This window comes from Lepidochelys kempii, chromosome 12 (assembly GCF_965140285.1).
Source record: "Lepidochelys kempii isolate rLepKem1 chromosome 12, rLepKem1.hap1, whole genome shotgun sequence".
In the NCBI taxonomy this organism is placed as follows: Eukaryota; Metazoa; Chordata; order Testudines; family Cheloniidae; genus Lepidochelys; species Lepidochelys kempii.
Genome location: NC_136391.1, coordinates 33,166,470 through 33,187,630, shown reverse-complemented (window position 1 = coordinate 33,187,630; position 21,161 = coordinate 33,166,470). Strand labels below are relative to the sequence as shown.

At 41.6% G+C, this 21,161-nt stretch overlaps 1 protein-coding gene across 1 annotated transcript in view; it reads left to right on the top strand.

Annotated features, from left to right (window-relative positions):
• Window positions 1-4,639: 4,639 nt before the first annotated feature.
• Window positions 4,640-21,161, top strand: part of PKD1L3 (polycystin 1 like 3, transient receptor potential channel interacting) — a 73,580-nt gene continuing 57,058 nt past the window's right edge. The window contains exons 1-5 of the mRNA XM_078848162.1: window positions 4,640-4,940; window positions 11,216-11,377; window positions 15,997-16,182; window positions 18,487-18,597; window positions 20,908-21,055. Coding sequence (XP_078704288.1) covers window positions 4,640-4,940; window positions 11,216-11,377; window positions 15,997-16,182; window positions 18,487-18,597; window positions 20,908-21,055 — 908 coding nt within the window. The remainder of the gene's footprint in view (window positions 4,941-11,215; window positions 11,378-15,996; window positions 16,183-18,486; window positions 18,598-20,907; window positions 21,056-21,161) is intronic.

Genomic DNA, 21,161 nt, shown 5'->3' with positions numbered 1-21,161 from the left:
CACCTCCAAGGTACTTTCTACCTCTGATCCCAGAGAGAGACTGTAAAACTCCTTTGTGAGCCACACTTCCTTTCTTTATAGTAACCCCAGCTCCTCTCCCAGCTGAGATTCATCAGTAATTGGGGCTAATCAATCCTTCAGGTGAAACCAGGTACCTTAATTGAGACCTCACCTCCAGTTAACCTTTTTTGGGCCAGTGTGGTGTAAACACCACATCACACTTCCAAACAGTCTAGCAGTTGTCTTTCAATTCAACAATTACCACCTGCAAAGGTAAAAAAGGGGAAACGTTTTGCAGGGTGCTTTTGACAATCAGGTCTTATTTCATTGTGGTTTGTACCAAGGTCTTTTCTGATGTTTCAGACAGCACAGTGATTTCCCCCAGAAGACTTCACTTGATGGCCACCATCTTGTATGAGCTATAGGACAGGTTAAGACTCCTAGGAGGACCCCTAGACACAATTCTCAGAAAGATGATGGACTTATTCCAATAGGAGCAAGGGAGTTCACAAATGAAGTAGTTATTATATGGCATCTTGGAGTGACGGTTTGAAAATATGGGAAAGCTTTGTCACTGTTATAGTTAAAGCTACAAGACACAATCACTTTGCAAAGTCCATTTCATTTGGATTAATGTGCTTTAAATTAGCAAGTCATTGGGACAGAACACATGCTATAGGACTGGCTGGTCTGAGACAGCAGATACATTACACAACAAGGATTAACATGTTCTGCCCTTTCTTTTACATTTTTTAGAGAGTTTGTCAGAATGCCTCAGTGCTTTGCAAAAGGCAAACAAAAAACAGAGTGAATGGCTTTAGGCATACAAAAAATCCAGACATCTGAAATGCTCCATTACGGCTAATACTTTCCTGCTGAAACCAGAGTGCTGTACAGTGCTTTCAACATCTAGTGGTGATCAACTGCACATCCAACAACCTACCTGGGACAATGAGGGAGAGATTTAATTAAGCATTTTTATGTCTCCACATCAAAATATACAAATGCAGATCAAGCACTCATATGCACCAACATGATCTTTTGTATATATCAGAAGCACATGGCTATTTGAACTACTTTTGTTACCCCTATGTATCCCCATTTCATACAGTCCAGGAGAACAACAAACTATTGTATCTCGGTTCAATGAAGCCTCAATACTAACTTCTATCTTGAGGAAACTATCTTAAATGAAGATGAGTTTATATGGTAAGAAAAATGTAAAAAATCATGTTTTTTACAAAGCATTAAATTCAAGGGGCACTTTCCACTTGAAATCTAGTCAGTTTCCAAAAATTAGTTTAAAGGAGTTTCAGGTACTGCATCTGCCCCTGAAAAAAATCCCTGCTGATTTTGGTTACTTTACAGAGATATTTTGCTGTCTTTAAATGTTTTTCTCTCCTCTGTTACTGTGTGAAAGACCCACACAAATACCAGAAAAGTAACTGACTGTTCACGAGACAGTGAAATGCACAAAGTCAGCAAACTTCTCTAATCTCTTTCACTTATAGGCGTTTGACGGGTTACTCGTGGCAACAATAGATTTAAAAAAAAATCACGCAGCTGCAGAAACTGTTAGCTGGGGATTCATCTGGAGAACCTGCTTTATTCTTTAGGCAGTTCTACTCACCACTGTGCTCTTACAGGCCTGATCCAAGGTCCACTATAGCCAAAGAAAAGACTTCCCTTGACGGCAGTGGACTTTGGATCTGCCCCATCAGTTCTTCCTGTGGCATCTCTAATTCTGGCATTTCTAACAGGATCTGCATGAAACTAGATTCTCAGCTGCAGAGAAAGGATCAAAAGATATGAAAGGATAGATCCATATCTCACAAATATGGCACTGTGTATCATTTGGAGGAACTGCATATTCCCATATCACTGAGTCAGACTCATGTAATAAAGCACAGCCTTCTGTATCTGGGCCTCCTCTCTGAAACCTGTGCTCTCAGAAACAGCATCTGTTCCACGGACTTAAATCAAGTCCAGCTTCCTCAAGGCCAGCCAGATCAACAGGGTATGGGAGGATTAAGGCCCTTTCAGAGAAATGTAATTAAAATATACAGTATTGAACCAAGTAAACAATGCACACATTCAGCTCTGCGCCTCATGACAAACTTTATAGTGCATGATTTGACCTTAAAATACCTTAGTTCTTCTGTGCCCTGCTGAGCTAGTTGAGTGGCTGGGAAGGGGAGTTGCAGGACAGTCTTTGAATTAGAAAAACAACAACGAGGAGTCCTTGAGGCACCTTAGAGTCTAACAAATTTATTTGGGCATAAGCTTTTGTGGGCTTTAACCCACTTCATCAGATGCATGGAGTGAAAAATACAGTAAGCAGGTATAAATATATAGCACATGAAAAGATGGTAGTGGCCTTACCAAGTTGGGGGTCAGTGCTAATAAGGCCAATTCAATTAGGGTGGATGTGGCCCATTCCCTCCACCTGCAACAAACCCCGTTGCCAACTCTGTCCACATATCTATTCAAGGGACACCATCATAGCACCTAACCTCATCAGCCACACCATCAGGGGCTCATTCACCTGCACATCTACCAATGTGATAAATGCCATCATGTGCCAGCAATGCCCTTCTGCCATGTACATTAGCCATACTGGACAGTCTCTATGCATAAGAATAAATGGACACAAATCAGACATCAAGAATTGTAACATTCAAAAACCAGTAGGAGAGCACTTCAGTCTCTCGGGACACTCAATAACAGACTTAAAAGTGGCCATTCTTCAACAAAAAAACTTCAAAAACAGACTTCAGCGAGAAACTGCAGAACTGGAATTAATTTGCAAACTGGACACCATCAAATTAGGCCTGAATAAAGACTGGGAGTGGATGGGTCACTACAAAAAATAATTTTCCCTCTGTTGATACTCACACCTTTTTGTCAGCTGCTGGGAATGGGCCACATCCATCATGATTGAATTGGCTTCGTTAGCACCACAAAAAGTAATTTTCCCTCTGTTGATATTCACCCCTTCTTGTCAACTGTTGGAAATTGGCCACATCCACCCTAACTGAATTGGTCTCGTTAGCACTGACCCCCCCCCCAACTTGGTAAGGCAACTCCCATCTTTTCATGTGCTGTATATTTATACCTGCCTGCTGTATTTTCACTCCATGCATCTCATGAAGTGGGTTATAGCCCATGAAAGTTTATGCCCAAATAAATGTGTTAGTCTCTAAGGTGCCACATGGACTCCTCATTGTTTTTGCTTATACAGACTAACATGGCTACCCCTCTGAAGTCTTTGAATTGACACTCATACTGTAAGTGCTCATGGGCTTCAGTGCATATGGTTTTCTTGGTAAGAAAGGCTTGAAGCATAAGACTTAAAAGTGTCACATTTTTGTAAGACATGATTTATCATCAAACATCAGAGCCTGAATCTCCTTGCACTTACACTAGTGTAAATTGAGCAACCACACTGAATTCAGTGGAGTTACACCATGTAATACCCAGTGCAAGAGGAAAATCAGACCTGGAGACTCTAGGGTAAAAAGAGCTCTAATCCTATTGGGTATGCAGAGCCAGCAGACTTTGGGAAACTTGGAGGACATCCTTTGAATGAAAGCTCAAAAGCACGTATGCAATTTAGCTCATAAAGACTGCGGTCTAGCTTCCCAAAGGCCATCCCACTACTTCTTATTAGAGTGTCAGATCCACAGGCTTACAAATGTAAACTTAAGGTCCCCAAGACATTCTGATAACCAAGGAAATATTTTAATTTGAAAAACAAGTTTGTTTTAACATTAACTCTCTCATCTACTTTCTCTTAAAGCCACAAGGCAGCAATGATAGTATAAATAATGGAGTTCTGTTTAGCTTCACAGGGGATCATGCAAGCATTTTCTTTTTTGTCACCAGATATGGAATTCACCTGGGTTGTTTACTTGTTTTGAATGGAATGCATTAAAAATCCCAAAGTGAAACTTAACTGGAACAGCTGAGAGTCTCCTGGCTGTGTGTTAAAACAAGAGCAGAGTGAATATCATATGATAATTATATATATCTTACACTAGCATCCCAAATCTGAAATAATAATAAGAGAAACTCAAGACAATTAGAGAATCTAGATGAGCAGCTTGGCTCTTTCCCATCTCTATAATTCCCTGTCCTCCTAAATTCTGATTTTTCTCCTTCTTCATTCATTCCTACTGATTACAGCTCTTTTTGTTGTTGCGAAGCACTCACCCACAAATGTTCAGTACAATGAATCCTTTGACGGCGAGGCATTATCTTAGCATACCATATGCCCAATGACAACATATATCAACTTTATCTTTTCCACTCATGGATGAGGTGAAAAGTCTAATGACCACTATGCAAACCGGCTTGATTTGGAATGGGACGTTTACACAATGGTTCTCATATCGCCCATTGCAGTGACTTAGCATCAACACTTACTGCATGTAGCCCCAGACGCAATAACCTTTATTTATTAGGAGCAATCTGTTCCCCATGCTATTGCTGGTATTATGTGACAAACAGCAAGGAGGAAAAAGAAAGATTAATGGTGTAACAGGATGACAGCCCAAGCCTTTGAAGAGAGAGGGACAAAAAGGGTGGTGATGTGGTGCAAAAAACCAGTGCTATGGAGGGCTCCAATCACTAAGTTAAGATGTGGCTTCTAATCACTGTTCTCTCCTCTCTTGTTCTCTGCTTGGCTTTGGAGAAAATTGCTCTTGAAGAGGGGATACCTTGTTCAAAGTACCAGGTGGCTTTCAACCTTTCGTGCTACGAGTTTGTGAGACTCCAGCGCACTTTCACGAGTGCCCAGAGCTGGTGCGAGAGAGGAGGGGGGCACCTCATTTTTATTGAAAATGAGGAAACTCAACAGTTCTTGCAGAAACATCTCTCCGAGGACAGGGAGTGGTGGATAGGACTGACCTCAAGTTCCCTTCAGAATGAAACTACAGAAGGTAGGTGATCTCAAAAGAGAAATAGTGCCTTCTTTTAAGTTGGGTTGCAACTTGAAAGAGATAGTACCTCACTGTAGTAATGCAAGGAAACCCTACTGTAGGGTTCTGCTGATGAGTCACTCTTTTGTTCTACTATCATCAGAGGACATCTAGGGGCATATACCAATGTATTACAGAGCTGCTTCTATTATGAGAGGCATCATGACCCTCTGGACCAGGAGTCTGGGCGTCTGGGTTCTATTCCCACCTCTGCTACTGACCTTGGACAAGTCACTTCACCTCTTTGCACTTCTTGTCCCCCTCCCACTCTTTGCCTGCCTTGTGTGTTTTGACAGTAAAATCCTTGGGGCAGAGACTGTCTTCTAAGATGTATTTGTAAAGTGAGTAGCCCAGTAAGACCCAGATCTTTGGCTGGGGCCAGTAGATACTATTGCAATACATAAAAAGAAAAGGAGTACTTGTGGCACCTTAGAGACTAACAAATTTATTTGAAAATAAGCTTTCGTGAGCTACAGGTCACTTCATCGGATGCATTCAGTGGAAAATACAGTGGGGAGATTTATATACATAGAGAACATGAAACAATGGGTGTTACCATACACACTGTAACCAGAGTGCTCACTTAAGGTGAGCTATTACCAGCAGGAGAGCGGGGGTGGGGGCCGGGGGGATCTTTTGTAGTGATAATCAAGGTGGGCCATTTCCAGCAGTTGACAAGAATGTCTGAGGAACAGTGTGCATGTGGGGGGAATAAACATGGGGAAATAGTTTTACTTTGTGTAATGACCCATCCACTCCCAGTCTTTATTCAAGCCTAAGTTAATTCTATCCAGTTTGCAAATGAATTCCAATTCAGCAGTCTCTCGTTGGAGTCTGTTTCTGAAGTCTTTTTTTTTGAAGCATTGCCACTTTTAGGTCTGTGATCGAGTGACCAGAGAGATTGAAGTGTTCTCCAACTGGTTTTTGAATGTTATAATTCTTGACGTCTGATTTGTGTCCATTTATTCTTTTATGTAGAGACTGTCCAGTTTGACCAATGTACATGGCAGAGGGGCATTGCTGGCACATGATGGCATATATCACATTGGTAGATGTGCAGGTGAATGAGCCTCTGATAGTGTGGCTGATGTGATTAGGCCCTATGATGGGGACACCCATGTATGGTAACACCCATTGTTTCATGTTCTCTATGTATATAAATCTCCCCACTGTATTTTCCACTGAATGCATCCAATGAAGTGAGCTGTAGCTCATGAAAGCTTATGCTCAAATAAATTTGTTAGTCTCTAAGGCGCCACAAGTCCTCCTTTTCTTTTTGTGAATACAGACTAACACCGCTGCTACTCTGAAACCTGTCACATTGCAATACATATAACTACTATTGTTATATGGACCCTATTTGGAAGACCTTACTGAGGTCCTATTCAAGCTGATGGCCCATTTTAAACACACTCACATATCCACACTCATGTAGACAAGAAAGACCATCTCAAACACAAGCCAGGACCTAATTTAATGGCTAGGGCAGGAAACTGTAAGCAAGGAAACCTGAGTTTTATTCATAGCTCTGTTACTGATTTTCTGTGTGACCAGGGGTAAAATCATTTTATCTCTCTCTGCCTTAGTTTTCCCATCTATATATTGGGGATAGAAACAATATTTAATATCTACTGTCCCAAAAGCTATAGGAATGTTATGCTTGTAACAGAAAAAAAACCCCAATGTCATGCTTGCTTTCTGCTTAACTCATTTCAAATGACTGAAGGGTTGTTCATCAGTTGTAATAATGGGCTAAATCCTGCTCTCCGTAACTCCAGTGTAAATCCATTGTAGACTTGCTCTATACTATAAAGTTAGAGAATGGAATTAGTCCAGATTTTCACTGGTATAGCAGAGCAGAATTTTGCCCTTTTTTATCAATATATATACACATAATATATACATATACACACACAAACAAGGTAAATTTGAGTGAAATTTAAGGGCCTGTGATGTGCAGGGAATCAAATTAGATGATCAAATGGTCCCTTCTGGCCTTAAACTCAATGAATTTATGAATGAATATAGATTCATAGATTCATAGATATTTAGGTCAGAAGGGACCATTATGATCATCTAGTCTGACCTCCTGCACAATGCAGGCCACAGAATTTCACCCACCACTCCTAAAAAAGACCTCACACCTATATCTGTGCTATTGAAGTCCTCAAATTGTAGTTTGAAGACCTCAAGGAGCAGAGAATCCTCCAGCAAGTGACCCGTGCCCCATGCTACAGAGGAAGGCGAAAAACCTCCAGGGCCTTCCACTCTGCCCTGGAGGAAAATTCCTTCCCGACCCCAAATATGGCGATCAGCTAAACCCTGAGCATATGGGCAAGATTCATCAGCCAGATACTACAGAAAATTCTTTCCCGGGTAACTTGGATCTTACCCCATCTAAAAACCCATCACAGGCCATTGGGCCTATTTACCATGAATATTTAATTACCAAAACCATGTTATCCCATCATACCATCTCCTCCATAAACTTATCGAGTTTAATCTTAAAGCAAGATAGATCTTTTGCCCCCACTACTTCCCTCGGAAGGCTATTCCAAAACTTCACTCCTCTGATGGTTAGAAACCTTCGTCTAATTTCTAATCTAAATTTCCTAGTGGCCAGTTTATATCCATTTGTTCTTGTGTCCACATTGGTACTGAGTTTAAATAATTCCTCTCCCTCTCTGGTATTTATCCCTCTGATATATTTATAGAGAGCAATCATATCTCCCCTCAACCTTCTTTTAGTTAGGCTAAACAAGCCAAGCTCCCTGAGTCTCCTTTCATAAGACAAGTTTTCCATTCCTCGGATCATCCTAGTAGCCCTTCTCTGTACCTGTTCCAGTTTGAATTCATCCTTCTTAAACATGGGAGACCAGAACTGCACACAGTATTCCAGGTGAGGTCTCACCAGTGCCTTATATAACGGTACTAAAACCTCCTTATCCCTACTGGAAATACCTCTCCTGATGCATCCCAAGACAACATTAGCTTTTTTCACAGCCATATCACATTGGCAGCTCATAGTCATCCTATGATCAACCAATACTCCAAGGTCCTTTTCCTCCTCCGTTACTTCTAGTTGATGCGTCCCTAGCTTATAACTAAAATTCTTGTTATTAATCCCTAAATGCATGACCTTACACTTCTCACTATTAAATTTCATCCTATTCCTATTACTCCAGTTTACAAGGTCATCCAGATCCTCCTGTAGGGTATCCCTGTCCTTCTCTACATTAGCAATACCTCCCAGCTTTGTATCATCTGCAAACTTTATTAGCACACTCCCACTTTTTGTGCCCAGGTCAGTAATAAAAAGATTAAATAAGATTGGTCCCAAAACTGATCCTTGAGGAACTCCACTGGTAACCTCCCTCCAACTTGACAGTTCACCTTTCAGTAGGACCCGTTGTAGTCTCCCCTTTAACCAATTCCCTATCCACCTTTCAATTTTCCTATTGATGCCCATCTTATCCAATTTAACTAATAATTCCCCATGTGGCACAGTATCAAACGCCTTACTAAAATCTAAGTAAATTAGATCCACTGCGTTTCCTTTATCTAAAAAATCTGTTACTCTCTCAAAGAAGGAGATCAGGTTGGTTTGGCACGATCTACCTTTTGTAAAACCATGTTGTATTTTGTCCCATTTACCATTGACTTCAATGTCCTTAACTACCTTCTCCTTCAAAATTTTTTCCAAGACCTTGCATACTACAGATGTCAAACTAACAGGCCTATAATTACTTGGATCACTTTTTTTCCCTTTCTTAAAAATAGGAACTATGTTAGCAATTCTCCAATCATACGGTACAACCCCTGAGTTTACAGATTCATTAAAAATTCTTGCTAATGGGCTTGCAATTTCTTGTGCCAATTCTTTTAATATTCTTGGATGAAGATTATCTGGGCCCCCCGATTTAGTCCCATTAAGCTGTTTGAGTTTCGCTTCTACCTCAGATATGGTGATGTCTACCTCCATATCCTCATTCCCATTTATCATGCTACCATTATCCCTAAGATCCTCTTTAGTCTTATTAAAGACTGAGGCATGATCCAGTACCTAAATGCGATGCAAAAGGAAACATTTTCTCAGTGAAAATCACTGAGACTTGGAAGACTCTGTTGTGAAAGGTGCTAAGCATTTAAAAATACAATTTTAAAAGAATACAACCAGAGTCTCTTTCCAGGTCTTCATCCCCCACCTCTTCCAATGGCACAAGCTGAGCTCTGTAATGTACTAACAATAAATTCCATAGGCTTTTCAGGAATAGGACGACCAGATAGCAAGTGTGAAAAATTGGGATGGGGGTAGCAGGTAATAGGCACCTATATAAGAAAAAGCCCTAAATATTGGGACTGTCCCAATAAAATCAGGACATCCAATCACCCTATTCAGGAACTGCATATGAGCATTTCCATCAAAATGCAGCTTTATATAAGTTTGTCTGACCAATACTGGTGTTTCTCCCCTCAGTCATGTTTATGAGAATGCATTCTTATTTAAATGGCGATATAATAGACTAGAACCCCCAGTCCACCTTGTGTGTCCATGGACCCCTGAGACATAGGGATTGGCACAGGTTGAGCGGTGCATTTTTGTGGGTGTCCTATGTTAAAATGTTGGAAGCACCTCACTGTTAATATTATTATAACTCTAATCCAAGGACAATTCAGACACATCTTGCAGTGGCTTGAATTTCCATGGACTCAATACCTGCTCAGGAGGAAAACCTGAATCTCTGTCAGAACAACATGCCTACATTACTCCAGCATAAGCATTTGAGAGGATATACAATGTTGGTGACATTGAGCTTGATCCTAGCACCGCAACTCAGGAAAAACTGCCTTTGGCTTCAGTGGGAGATTTGTCAGAGTAAGGACTGCAGGACTTGCATTACAGCTGTGCTTCTTACTGACAATAGCCCATATCTTCCACGAGGTGTGGCTTGAGCCTCTTCGTTGGAACTCACTACTTGGAGTGGCTGTTCCCCTCTCCTCTTATGGTTTGGGTTCTGGGTTCTTTTTTGTGATACTTGGTTTCTCCCTCCAAGGTGACTTCCTCATTGTGCTGAGATATAAAAGGGTGCTGTCCCTTGGGAAACTGAATAAGTTGCCACTGTTGGCAAGGAGTATAAAACCCAGTATACAGGAAACAACAAAGTACATCAATACAAACCCCAGCAAAAAATGCCACCAAAACCAACAGTATAACAAAGGTGAACGTTCCTGGGAGCAGGAAATTAGGATCTGGGGAAGGAAAGTGTTAGGATTAATTAACAAGTACTAAAAACATCACCAAATTTCTCACCTCCCACCTCTTCCCAACCCCCAGCTGCCCGCATGGCACCTTTCCAGGCAGATGGTACTCTGAGGGGTTGCTGCAGCACTGAGAATGTTGGCTGGTTTAAACAAAAAAAGGATCCTCTTACAGTGTCTTTGCCTCCAGTTGGAGCAAAGGCCTCTCCTGGCTCCCTGGGCTGCAGTCTTGTGACCACCTTTGTTAGATGGAGGAAAACGACAAGAAAAATAAGGCACAGTGCTTTATTTTAAGGGATATTTTAGGGAAACACCATTTCCCTTAGCATATCACAGATTTTTCTCTCAAGTGTACATTTCTACTGCCCTCAGTATGATATAATGAAATTATCATGCTTCAATTTAATGTTTAAAATGGTACTTATAATACATATCAATAAATCTTAAAATCAGTGACAGGTGGTCACCCTCAAAGGGACAAACCAATGAAATACGGGATGGTCCCTGAAAATAAGGGATGGTGCTCAACTTACTCAGCTGGCTCTCGGTAGCCGAGTCAGGTCTCTGCCACTCAATGCTGGTCTCTGCAGGGCTGGAACTGCCTGACCCATGCCCTAGATCCCACAGAAGTTCAAAGACTCTCTTTGTGGGGAAGGGGAGTTACTCAGAGACTGATTCTGAACTGTTCTGCTTCTCTCTGAGCTGCTCCCAAACTCCAAATTGAAACAAAAACATGCCTTTATATCTCTGAGTCAGGCCGTCCTCTCCCAGAGCAGATGAGCATCCCTGACTGCTTGACCCTATCACCTCTCTACTGACCTAAGCAGGAGTTTCTAGTCCATTCTGTCCCAAATCCAGACTCTAGTAGTCTTAATTGTTGTAGTCTAGACTCTGGAAGCTCAGTCCAGAGTTCCAGGAGCTGGCTAATTCCAAGTGATGGTTACAGACATTTTTGATGTGGTTTACTTTGTTCACAGGATCATTGATTTGGTTGGACACTTCAAATATAAGCTACAGCAACTGGCACGAGGATCAGCCGTCTCTCTTAGCCAATTGTGGGTACATCCTGAAGAATGCTGGCTACGAATGGGGCATGACAGAAAACTGCAGTCAGGAGTTTGACTTCATTTGTGAATTTGGTAAGGTGCACAGCAGATGGTGCTAGAACTTAGCATGCTGCATTTCAGGCAATGTTTAATTCAGCCAGGATTCATTAAAAGTCATCATTCAGTAAATAAATATCAAGCTTATTTAAAAAAAAACATAAAACCCAGGCAGCTGTCCCCTTTGCCTATCTGCTGGCAGAGGGAAAGATCCAGAGAGGGGTTGAGCACCAGAGTCAATGGGAGTTGTGGGTACTCAGCACTTCAATGGTACAGGTTCTAATCCTGACAAAGGAAGTGGTTGTTGTATGATATGGATCTTGATTGCAACGAGGGGCAAGGATGGGACTACCCAAGTCATTTCCACATGTGCCCAAAGCGAAGAATAGAAGCAGGTTCCAGAGATGAAAGGCCACTGCATTCGCTCACTAGGCAACTAGTGACTGGTTAATTTGGTCTCTAAACTCATAGTAGTAACTGGAAATCATTATCTGAGCATGTTCCTTTTGTCTTCTCTCATACCACATCTCCTGTACAGCACTGCAGCCTGCAATTTCCCCTAAGGTAAGGAGAGGGACTAGACCCAATAGTTCCCTCTGGCTCTCCAGCAGGAGACCAAACAAATGCAGCCTATGGTGCCTAATATTACCACCCAGGTAAATCCTGGCTTGGATCCAGCAGCCCTGGAATGGAGTGCTGACTATACTAGTTCATCCAATATACACACCCACATATAAGGAGAATTTGTGCTTCTCATCGGTTTCATGTGAATGAGGCATTTTAAGCTGCTCATTTGCATAAACTAGAGCTAAGGTCACAGGATCTTAGTATTATTCAAGATAGTTAAGTCCAAAGCAGACTGCGAGGAGTTAGGGGGGGATCTCACAAAACTGGATGACTGGGCAACAAAATGACAGATTAAAATTCATTGATGATAAATGCAAAGTAATGATATTGGAAAAAATAATCCCAACTATACACATATAATGATGGGTTCTAAATTAGCTGTTAGCACCCAAGAAAGAGTTCTTGGAGTCCCTGTGGATAGTTCTCTGAATATTTCTGCTCAGTGCACAGCAGTGGTCAAAAAGGCTAACAATGTTAGGAACTATTAGGAATGGGACAGAAAATAAGACAGAAAATATCAGAATGCCATTATATAAATCCATGGTGCACCCACACTGCTTTTGAATACTGTGTCCAGTTCTGGTTGCCCATCTCCAAAGGATTTAATGAAACTGGGAAAAGTTCAGAGAAGTGCAACAATGATGATCAAGGTTATGGAACGGCCATAAAGGAGAGACTAAAAAGGATTAGGGCTGTTCTACTTAATAAAAGAGACAACTAAGGGGGGGTGGATTATGATACAGGCCTATAAAATCATGAATGGTGTGGAGAAAATTAATAGAGAAGTGTTATTTACCCTTTCCCACGCTACAAAAATGTAGGGTCACCCGAGGAAATTAATAGGCAGCAGGTTTAATACAAACAAAAGGAAGCATTTTTTCACACAACGCACAACTAACCTGTGGAACTCATTGCCATGGAATGTTGTGGTGGCCAAAAGCATGACTCAATTTTAAAAAGAACTGGATACGTTCATGAAGGATAGGTCCATCGACGGCGAATAGCCGAGATGGTCAGGGATGCAACCCTACACTTAGGGCAACCCTAAACCTCTAACTATCAGAGGCTGGGAGTGGAAGACAGGGGTGGATCACTTCAGAAGTGCCCTGTTCAGTATACTCCCCCTGAAGCTCTGGGCTACTGTCACAGAAAAGATATTGGACAAGATGGTCTGACCCAGCCCGGCAGCTCTTTTGCAGCAGAGCCTGGCTGCAGGTTGACTAATATACACAGTCTCTGAATCCAGTATCCAGGCAGAGGCTGCAACAAGTTCTAGCAATGCTCCTTCCCTGCTCCACTGTCAAGTACAGTATTTTATGTATTTAAAATTAAAACAGGAATTTTTATTTACAACCAGAATTATCACCTCTCTCTTTGGAAGGAAGTCAGTGTTCATTACCACAGGGCCTAATCCAAAGCCCTTTAAAGTCAAAGGGACTCTTTCTATTGATTTCGCTGCAATGGGGTTTAGATCAGGCCTTTAATGAGCAATATTAGGGTTCAAAACGGATTAATAACAATGGGTTCCCTTACATTATTTGAAGCATAGAAACTCCTGGCATCAATCAACCATTTCAGAGACTGATCCAAATCACTGACTTGTTTTCAATATCTCCAGTCCATATCCACCAAGGCACAAATAAACTTCACTAATAGTTAGAGCAGGGGAGTGGGAGAGAGAACTATGTTCTTTTACCAGTTCTGCATGCTCTGAGTCTGGTCCTATGTCCACGGAGGTCAATGGCAGTCTTTTCATTGGCTACACTGGGTGTTGGCTTGAGCCCTATGTGATCTTTAGCCGCTCACATAACCGCATTGTACGTCAGTTTGCCCAGGTGTAAAACGGGAATCACAGTATTTAGTACCCCCCCACAGGGCTATTGTACGGGTTGAATAATACTTCTAATATGCTTGAATCCTCAGCGTGAATGTCTCTAAGGTCTAACAATCTAGTATAAGTGATCCTGTGACTAGATGTTCAGATACAATGTTGGCAAGTGCAGTATAAAAGCACAGATAGATAGATGGACTTGTAACTAAGCTTTCCTCCCTTCTGTCGTTCTTCCCAGAACTTTTCATGCTTCTCTGTCTGCAGTTAGAGCTTCACAGACCTTGTGGAATTTATTCTTTCCATTTCGCTGTTAGATGCATAATAAACCATAGCACCATACTGTAGTCAAAATACACATTTCTAAACAGGTTTTGAATGGATAGTGTTAGTCAATGCGTTACCTGGGGAGGTGGTGGAATCTCCTTCCTTTGAGGTTTTAAAGGTCAGGCTTGACAAAGCCCTGGCTGGGATGATTTAGTTGGGGACTGGTCCTGCTTTGAGCAGGGGGTTGGACTAGATGACCTCCTGAGGTCCCTTCCAACCCTGATATTCTAGGATTCTATGAATTAATCCTACTTTTTTAAAGCATAAATGCCATGCAAAAGTTGCTGAGGGAGCAACTATAATGACAACATTCTTTGTGGAAGGAAAAAAAAAAGCACTAGATAATAACCCCAATTAGAATTTGACAGCAAATTATGTTACAAGCTTATTTAGACAGCTCTAATCTGTAATCTGGTCATGTTGCTATAGATACAGCTAGGCTTAGATTTAGCCATTAAATAAGGAAAGCATACAATTACCACAGTGTGCACACACTGGCACTGCTAATTAAGGCTTTCAAGAGGAATGGTCACAGTTCCATTGGAGAACGATGTACTTAAATCTGGGGCAATTGAAACAATGTTCTTCTGTGGCTCCCATAAGTGACACCAAGGGTTTTCAGGCATCTTCTTTCTTAAATAATTCAGGTCACTGGAAGAATCCTAGACAGTTATCATCTTGCCCCTCAAAGAATAAGGTATGTGTGTTTAGGGGCATGATCTTGCTATGTTTACTCACCCACACAGTCCCACTGAAGTCAATGGGACTTCACATGTGAGTAAGGGGTGCTCCCATGAGTAGGCTGCAGTCAAGCCCGCTATTCAATAAGTAGGCTTTTCTCCTGGGCAGCTTCCTGAGCCTAAAGCAGATCACACATCACCTCGGGGCTGTTTCTGATCTTATAAGTAGCCTGAAACCTTTAACTTTTAAATGAAAAATTTTTGAATGAATTTTTTTTCAACGTTCTTCATTTTTAATTCACTTTTAATTTTTTAAGAAATGAAGTCTGTAAAAATGTTCTTTTTTTGGTTATCAAAACCAAAAAAAATGATGGTTTTTGTTCTTTGCCCCCTCCCCTTTTCCTCTCATTTCCCCATTTTCTTCTTGTTTTTCTTAGTTGTTGTCATTGTTCTACTGGGTGAGAAGAAAAAAGGGAGAGAAAGGGGGAAAACAACAAAAACTGAAAATTTTTGGTTTACTTTTTTTGTCAAAAAAACCCAGACATTTCAATAAAATGAACTCAAAACAAAAGGCATTATTCATTAAAAAAACTTGATGAAAAATTACAGCCAACTTTACCTTTTTGTTTTCCATCCCAGTGTCACTTAAACTTGTTTTTTTTAATACACACACTCTGCAGAGCCTTCCATCCCTCACTTCCTTCATATTGCAAATACAGCTTTTTGCTCATTCTAAGAGGCATTGAGGAGCCAGCATGCTAACAGTTGAGACTAGAGCAAGAGCTGATCAAAAAAGGGGGAGGGGGAGGGAACTGCAGTTTCCCCCAGCCCCCCGCCCCCATTTTTTCAGAAATTCACAGTTCTTAAACATTTCAACCAGCTCTGTAGTTGTTCAAAAATGGAGAAAGTTTCATGAAAATTCCATCTGCATTCCTCCCCTTTTTAAAAAATGTTGCAATTTTGTCAACATTTCAAAATTCAAAAAAAACCAACCCCACTTCAAAATAACTTTAGTTGAGACCCACCTTCAGGATTCACCTTGGGGGGTCTCATTTCCTGGGCAGGATAAGACAACACAGATTCCTGGTAGCGGAGAAGCTGTTCCTAGTCCCTGTGGCAGAGGATGAAAATAGGGCAGAGCCTGCACTGTATATCTTTGTCTGAGATGACATCTGCTCTTCCTTTTCCATCAGAATCTGGCCACAGCATTGCTTGTGATAATTTCAATGCCACCATGCAATGTGGATCAGGAGAAGTCATTCAGATTGCTGACAGTTTCTATGGGCGGAAGACCCCTCACTACTGTATATTGGAGACTCCCCTCCAGTTTGACATGGAAGAGGATTGTAGCTGGACCAGTGTCAAGGATGAAGTAGCAGGTAAATATCTCATTGCAGCATTTGTCAGAGTTCTACAGTAAACACTACAATGTGGTACCTAAAACAACTTACCTTGCTTTATTTCAATGGATGTTCATGGGTCAAATTCTGCTCACAGTAACACCAGTGCAAGGCCAGAGTTGAGTTTTATATTAGTGTTAGTGACAGCAGAATTTGGCCTATTAGTGGCAAATAAAAACTACATATACGCAAGCTTGATTCTAGCTGCCTTCTCCTATATAGCCCATTGTCCAGTGGTTTCAGCCACTAATCTAGGATTTGGGAGATCTGGATTCATGTCCCTATTCTGCCAGAGGCTTCCTGTGTGACCTTGGGCAAGTCTCTTGACCTCTCTGTGCTTCAGTTTCACATTTGTAATGGTACTTTTCTGCCTCACAGAGGTGTTGTGAGGATAAATACATTAAACATTGTGAAGACCTGATGCTGTACTGATGAAAAACCTCTATACAGAAGCCAGGTGTTATTACGATTCAGCTGTGCACTTCTTATGTTTTTAGCTTTACTCGTTTTTTCACAGCATGATCAAAAGCTTTCACTGTCATTTCATTGCAGTTTTCTCAGCAGAATTTAGGTTCATGCCTTGTTCCTTCTTTCTATCAGACTAAGATTTTATGGAACACATTTAATTGTTTATTTCTAAGGCAGAGCCCAGTGGCAGTTGAAGTGAAACCTCATGGAAGAAAAGTACATGTATGTAGATGAAAAAGACTGGTATTTATCCACCAGATTTTAGGCTACAAAGTCTTCTATTCACTTGGGACTTTATTCATCCATTGTTTCCTTTGCACAAATCCCATTAAAGTCAATTTCTTCCCACATTTCTCTTGTCTCTCTGGCATGGAACCTGCACAATATCATTGACTCTAATTCATTATTACATCTTTATGTTTATCTTTCCATCCTATTTAGGATGTCAATTTCATCTACTAAATACCTAAAAATTGGGTTCTACTTTATAATTGACACAACTATAAATCCAATGCACATCCTAGTTCCTTCCACTTTTGTAATAGTAATAAGGTTTTTTTTGCTGGTCTCCATCCAAAGCATGACTGATTCAAAAATCATGCAGCTTGTCTGATCATCTGTTCCTTATAGAATCATAGAATATCAGGGTTGGAAGGGACCTCAGGAGGTCATCTAGTCCAACCCCCTGCTCAAAGCAGGACCAATCCCCACTAAATCATCCCAGCCAGGGCTTTGTCAAGCCTGACCTTAAAAACTTCTAAGGAAGGAGATTCCACCACCTCCCTAGGTAACGCATTCCAGTGTTTCACCACCCTCTTAGTGAATTTTTTTTCCCTAATATCCAACCTAAACCTCCCCCACTGCACCTTGAGACCATTACTCCTCGTTCTGTCATCTGCTACTACTGAGAATAGTCTAGATCCATCCTCTTTGGAACCCCCTTTCAGATAGTTGAAAGCAGCTATCAAATCCCCCCCTCATTCTTCTCTTCCACAGACTAAACAATCTCAGTTCCCTCAGCCTCTCCTCATAAGTCATGTGTTCCAGTCCCGTAATCATTTTTGTTGCCCTCCACTGGATGTTTTCCAATTTTTGTACATCCTTCTTGTAGTGTGGGGCCCAAAACTGGACACAGTACTCCAGATGAGGCCTCACCAGTGTCGAATACAGGGGAACGATCACATCCCTCGATCTGCTGGCAATGCCCTACTTATACATCCCAAAATGCCATTGGCCTTCTTGGCAACAACGGCACACTGTTGACTCACATCCAGCTTCTCGTCCACTGTAACCCCTAGGTCCTTTTCTGCCCCTCTTTTCCCCATTTTTCCATTACAGAACTACGTTTGGTCATTTCCTTTCACCACTTCCACAACATGAGTGTAAGGTTCTGTCTCAGGCATTTAAAGTCCTTCTCTCCGGATTTACATATTATCTGTGTAAACTGGTTTCTGAATATGTATTAGACAGACTCTCCACTGAGTCCCTTGTTGGTCCATATAGCTATATTTTTACTAGTTGCCAATTCTAAATGTTGGGCTGTTGCTGAGATTCTGGGCCAGACAAAATCAAAACTAGTTCTATCCTTCTTAACTTTGTTTTTTGTTTGTTAAGCACTTCAGTGCTTTTGAAAAGCAGCCAGTTAACTACATAATGAAGTAAAAAGTAAAATGGGACTTTGCTCAGAAACCGATGGCATGAAAATGCCCCTTTTTTACTTCAATACCTACCTTTTCTTTGAGTTGTTGTGAAGTTTAAAGTTTCGTACTTTAATATATCAAATGCCAGTGCACATGAAACTGTGATGCCTTCCAGGGCAGTGCCACGGACTCCAGGCGTGCCAGGTGGCATCAGACGGGACCTTCTTTGGAGATCCTTGTCCTACATTGGGGAGCTACTTGTCTGTTCAATATCACTGCATGGAAGGTAAGTATTAAAGTTGTAGCCATAGTGCCCATGTACAATGTTTTAACATTGTGACTGGTGACATATCTCCTTAAAATAGCTTTAGAAGTTAGAGACAGGTCTGAACCAAGAATATCAGTCATGGATCTGAAATTCCCCAGTGTCTGAGGAGGTTCAGATCCAGCATTCAGGTTGGGATCCATCACACAGAGAAAGCCCCAAGTGGAGAAGTTCAGGTCCAGACCAAAATTTCCCCCAAATCCCAGGGGTTCCAATGGTGCTGTTCCAAATTCAGGTCCAACTTTAAAGGCAGACATTTGCTTTCTTTTATAATTTAATTATATGTGTGTGAGTGAACTCAGTACTTGTGAAAGATGCTGGCATGTTAGCAGTGGATATTTTAATATATCCACATGTAACCCTTCTGCCAATGGCATCAGCACCAACAAGGGCCAGATTCTTATTTTAGGAGATTTTCAATAATTCCTTAATTCTTGGTTCAAACCCCCATCCAGTAATCTGGGAACCTAAACCACTCTGGGGCCTTTGCTAGGCAAATCTGTACCCACGCTCAAGTACAGAGGTTTAAACAAATTAATTTTATTGGGGCCGGGGGAGAGAAAAGGAAAGTCCAGGTTGAACTAGGACAAATATTTCCAGTTCAATACCTTCCACCATCATTTACCTCAGGGTGTATAAATCAGAGTCCCAAATAATTAGACCCTGAATGGTTGATGCAGTTTGTTCTGCCTCCCATCTCACTTTGTGGGTCCCCAACTTCCTCACTCATAGTTTGTGATTCCAAGAGTCCAGGAGGACAATCAGGGTCCCTATTTTGTAGGTAGCTCTCTGATTTCAGCAGCTAGGACAGGGAGACCTCACCAGAGTCACTAGGCTGACAGATTGTTACTATGAATTCCTCTGTTCCCGCTGTAGTGCATTCAACTACTCTCACTCTGTTGTGACCTACGGGGGAATGCAACTACTACTTTGCTCTGTCTGCTGCTCACGTGACCAAAACTGCTGCAGGGTTCTGACCTCTGCTTGCCACTGGGTAGACAACTGGAACCTCTGGTGATCTCTGCTCCCCTAAAGCAATTACAGCTCTTAGCTCAGCTCTTCTAGATATAAGGGGACCAGTGGTGTTATGAACCCCTCAGAATCCCTACCACTCAGGAACAATGCATTCTCTCTGCCCTTTCTCTCTGGCTTTGTCCAGGGCCTCTTACTGGACTAGGGTTGCCAACTCTGACTGAAGCTATTCTGGAAGATTTTTTCCCCCCAGCATGATGTAATGTCATTTTCTTAAAATATCCTATTAAAATCTTCTGGATTGCTTTCACTAGTCACGAGGAGATGGATACCAATTCCAGGAGACTCCAGGCCAATCCTGGAGGGTTGGCCAACTTATACCCCCACCTCAGCAAACATCACTTTCATCAGGATGACCTCATACCCAGTCATTGTCCAGGCTTTGCCCAGGGAGGCTCCCAACAGGGTAATCTCAAAAATATGGGCCCTAAGTACAAAACTTAGTCAAATTATATATCCCAGTGTCCCCAAACTACTTGCAGTTAATATGTAAATAAGATACTGCCTCGCACAGTTGACTCCCCTGGCTGTCCAGTTGATGACAGCAGAGAACAGAGTTGATAGTTAAATGAGGTACTGCCTCATTTAAACTCTCCTTGCTCTCCAGCAGATGCCATCAGAGAGCTCACTCAGTTACCTCCCATCTCTGGTAGGTATCAAGCCACAGGGCTTACACAGAGAATAGGTGTAGCTGAGGCAGTAAATAGTACAAGTATCCTCAAAACTGCCTCAACAAAGTGGCTCAGCTGTGACAAAGAAGGGCTACTCCTAAATTTCCATGCCCATTCAATCCTTGGCCTCTCTGCTAAGAAGTTATCAGTTAGTGTGACACAGACACTTGTCCCCCCAGAACTGAAATGAGGCCACCAAACAGCCCTCAGATAGTCTTGAACTGGACTGGAGTAGGACCAGTGATCCAGAGGTGAATCTATAGCCTACTACCAGTGCCCTGAGCTACACAGTCCCCCAATTTTTTCTTCCTTCAGCTCCATATTCTCAAGGAAGGCTAGGCTGGAATAAGGATATGGCTAAATACAGATTAATTGCATAAGAAGAGTATGCTTAACAAGAAAGGTCACGTCAGATGACAGCTGTATAGGGCTTTGAATAAATACATATGACTAGGAATTTCAAGTATGTACAAAACACTCAAGAGTATAATTATGTTTCAACAAGAATCATGACAAGCAAAACCACGAGCAGGTGATGATGCTGTGCTCTGTGCATTATGTTTTACAGGTTTGCAGCTGGCCGTGACTGATACGTGCTTTATCTTTGAAAATATTACAGTTTCTCTGAAATGGCTACTCTCTCCCTATTCTGGCAACCTCTCCTGTATCATTAGCACTGGAGATGGACACACTATTGATCCCTATTACCCTCTAACGTAAGATGAAGATTTTGTACATGATTTTACAGAAAGGCTAAGGATTTTTTAGTTTTAGAGGTTTTGGGGGTATTTTGTGTTTCAAGTCACTTAAAATGAGACGCTG